General features: G+C 41.2%; 1 protein-coding gene across 1 annotated transcript; it reads left to right on the top strand.

Moving 5' to 3' along the window:
• Nucleotides 1-803: 803 nt before the first annotated feature.
• Nucleotides 804-3,274, top strand: LOC310854588 (toll-like receptor 13; the record flags this gene model as incomplete). Its single annotated transcript, XM_083759264.1, has 3 exons — nucleotides 804-1,380; nucleotides 1,984-2,101; nucleotides 3,052-3,274. The coding sequence occupies exons 1-3, from the start codon at nucleotides 927-929 to the stop codon at nucleotides 3,272-3,274; spliced, it is 795 nt and encodes a 264-aa protein (XP_083615390.1). The 5' UTR covers nucleotides 804-926.
• Nucleotides 3,275-3,547: the final 273 nt, after the last annotated feature.

The raw sequence follows: 3,547 nt of genomic DNA, 5'->3' as shown, positions 1-3,547 counted from the left end.
CTGACTTAAGTGAACTGCCAAATTGTACTCAGCTAACCAACCTTGATCTATCATCTAATTACCTGACTGGACTGTCAAAGGATTCAATCAAACAAATGGAACAACTGAGTCACCTGAAACTCGACAGCAACAAGCTTACTAAAGTGCCAGGCGATGTTAAGGATCTCTCCATGCTTCAAATCTTAAACCTGAAATACAATAATATAAATCATTTACACTGCTCAGACTTTTTCAATGTAACCAGACTCACACACCTTCATCTAGATTTCAACCAAATCACTGAAATGAAACGGTGTGTTTTTCAACATCTCAGTGAGTTTAAGGTTCTAACTATTACTAACAATTTCATTCATGAGCTTGGCAATACATTCTGGACTGGTTCACAGAAACTAGAATTATTGGATTTAAATAAGAATTACATTGAACTTTTAAATCAAATGGATTTTAAAAGTCTTACATCTCTGAAGCACTTAGATGTGTATTCAGACGGATATTTGGACAACCATGGTTGGTTGCACGAAGAAGCTTTTGAAGGACTGGTTGGGCTTAAGTACCTTACCTTACGGAATTTCAGGTTGAAGGCACTTCAATCTCAGCAAGGAAACGTTTTTGAAGGACTGGATGAACTTGAAACCCTTACTCTAATTTCTCTGCTGAGTTACGATGACTTACCATTATTGAAGAGCCTGAAGAGCCTTACAATACAATGCGATCATCAATTATTTACTCCTAACATATCGTACATCACATTTAAAAACACACCAAACGTACAAGTTCTAGATCTCACCAACAACAAACTGAAGTCCCTGGACTTCCTGGAACAATCCAACCTGACTCGAGTATCTTTACTGGACCTGAGCCAGAACGAGTTGACGGTGATCAATATCTCTGTGTTCAGTTTTCTTCCTGCTCTCAGGTATCTTAATATGAGTGGCAATCCTTTCGCTTGTGAATGCTCTAATTCCGACTTTCAGCAGTGGATTCTGAACAATAGCCAAACTCAGGTGGTTGATGCTCACAGCTACACTTGTGGCTATCCTCTGGTGAAAAGGGGAACCAGATTTCTGGACTTTGACTTCCATTCCTGTTGGATGGATGCTAGCTTCGTCTGCTATATTTCCTCCACTTGTGTGATTGTGCTCACTCTTCTCACATCCTTCGCCTACCACTTCTGCAGCCTGCAGCTCCTCTATGCCTACTACCTCTTCCTGGCCTTCCTTTATGATGCCCAGAAAAGAAAGAGGGGGTCTCCTCAGCGCTACGATGCCTTCATCTCCTACAACGTTCATGATGAGCTCTGGGTTTACAGAGAAATGCTTCCAGTGCTGGAGGGAGAGCAGGGCTGGAGACTCTGTCTGCACCACCGAGACTTCCTACCAGGTACTACCAACCTCTCTCTGTCTCTCACTTATTTAAAGCTGCCTGTTTAAAAGTGTTGGAGACAGAAAGAGACCTAAAACACATTTAAACAGTTCATATTGTGTTTCAAGGAACACTTCAACTTATCTTGATATAATTGGTCCTCACTAATGTTCATGATAAAATATCAATTTTTTTTCCTACTCAGTCTGTGTCTCATATGAGGGCTGTGGGCAGTTCATAAACCCGTCCACACCAGTGACATGATTGTTAGGCAAATATATATTTTTTACAAAATATTTAGATTTTTATTATCGTGAGAAGGTTGGCTTCCATTGCAACTTTTCAGGAATAGAAAGCCTGCAGTTTCCATTAGCTTGGATTCCCCATCGATAATCATCGTCACTGGTGGACGGGTTTCTGAAATGCCCACAGCCCTCCCATGAGACTAAGACAGAGAGAGTAGACAAAAATTGTGGCATTTTATCATGAACATTATAGTGAAGACCAATTATATGAAGGTAGGTTGAAAAGTGGTCCTTTAATGGCATTATTATGGCAGTATTTAATAATGTATATGCATAGTAGTTTTGACTCGGGTTTGACTGTTTGTTATGTTTCCAGGTAAAGCCATCATAGAGAACATCACAGAGGCCATCTATGGCAGCAGAAAGACCATCTGTGTCATCAGTCGTCGTTACCTGGAGAGTGAATGGTGCTCCAGAGAGATCCAGATGGCCAGGTGGGCTCCCAATTACCTAGACATTTCACTGCAACATCATGCAAATTTATTTGTTCTCTGAACGCCACATTTACTCACTTGGAAGTGTCAGGACAATCTATGCATTCTATGTTATGCAATGTGTTCTTAAACATTTTGTGAAAAAAACGGTCCTATAGATCAGGGGTTCTCAGCCTTTTTGGCCGGGGACCCCCGGAAATGCTTTGGCCATGACTCGCGACCCCCGCCCCCCTCCCCACCACCAATACAAACTGACTGCAAAAATAACCTTAATAATAGAGAAAGTTTATCACAAATTAATACTGAAACCAGATATAATCATTTAAAGGAAAGTTTATGCATGTACTAAGTGTACTATGTAAACGCTTCATTTCCATTTTCCAGCCATTCAGTTTAAAAAATAAATCATTTGGGGACCCCCCAAAATAATTTGGCGACCCCCCGAGTGGTCGCGACCCACGGGTTGAGAACCCCTATGTATATAAATGTACAAATTTCAAATTTTTCATATTTTTGATTTATCAAAAGCACCTTTCATTAATGCTGTAGCCCTATTAATGTCCATTCAATTGGCTTGGATTGGGGCACCTAGGCTGCTAATGTTGCCTGACAGTGTGTCGGGGGTTTAACTGCCGATCCTGACAACCTTTTTTTTGTGTCCAACTTTTTATCTTTTAATTTGCTTTGCTTTTCATTCCCCATCTCTCTCTCCCCATTTCTTGTCAGGCTACTATATCAATCAATAGACAGAACCCCCCCCCCCCCCCCCCCCCCCCTACAAATAAAAATAAATAAAGTTTAAATAATAACCTTTTTCACTGTATATAAATGTTTATTTGCAGTAGATGCAGCTTCACTTACGGCATTTGTTTACTTATTGTAAGCAGTACCGTATGTCTTACCGTGAATGAGACTGCACATAACGCAAGTCATGCGTCCTGTGTGTGCAGCTACCGTCTGTTTGATGAGAAGAAGGACGTGTTGATCCTGGTGTTTCTGGAGGACATTCCAGCCCAGCAGTTGTCTCCCTACTTTCGCATGAGGAGGCTGGTGAAGAGACACACCTACCTGAGCTGGTCCCAGGCTGCACAGCACCCTGGACTGTTCTGGCAGAACCTACGCAGAGCTCTGGACACACCAGACACCGACCTGTGTTTTAATGAATTATTATAGCCTATAATTTGTGGTAACTAACCAAAAGTGGGCAACTGATGATTACATTTGTTTTCAATCCCTCAAACATACATTATAGCTAGTTCGATTACATTTTAAAGCTGGGACACACCTTTTTGGGTGTCTGGTTATTTAGCCTGTTCTAAAAGTGTTTTATTATTGTTGATTTTATTTTTATTTTCTGCTGTTAAAGGCTATTCATTATCAACAGGGTTGGCAGTGGGTCAGGGGTAGAGTGACCGGATGGGAACCACAAGGTTGCCAGTTCAAACC

This window comes from Protomyctophum parallelum (genome assembly GCF_964188405.1).
Source record: "Protomyctophum parallelum genome assembly, chromosome: 1".
NCBI lineage: Eukaryota > Metazoa > Chordata > Actinopteri > Myctophiformes > Myctophidae > Protomyctophum > Protomyctophum parallelum.
The sequence above is the reverse complement of the archived record's forward strand: the minus strand, read 5'-3'. Positions and strand labels throughout refer to the sequence as shown.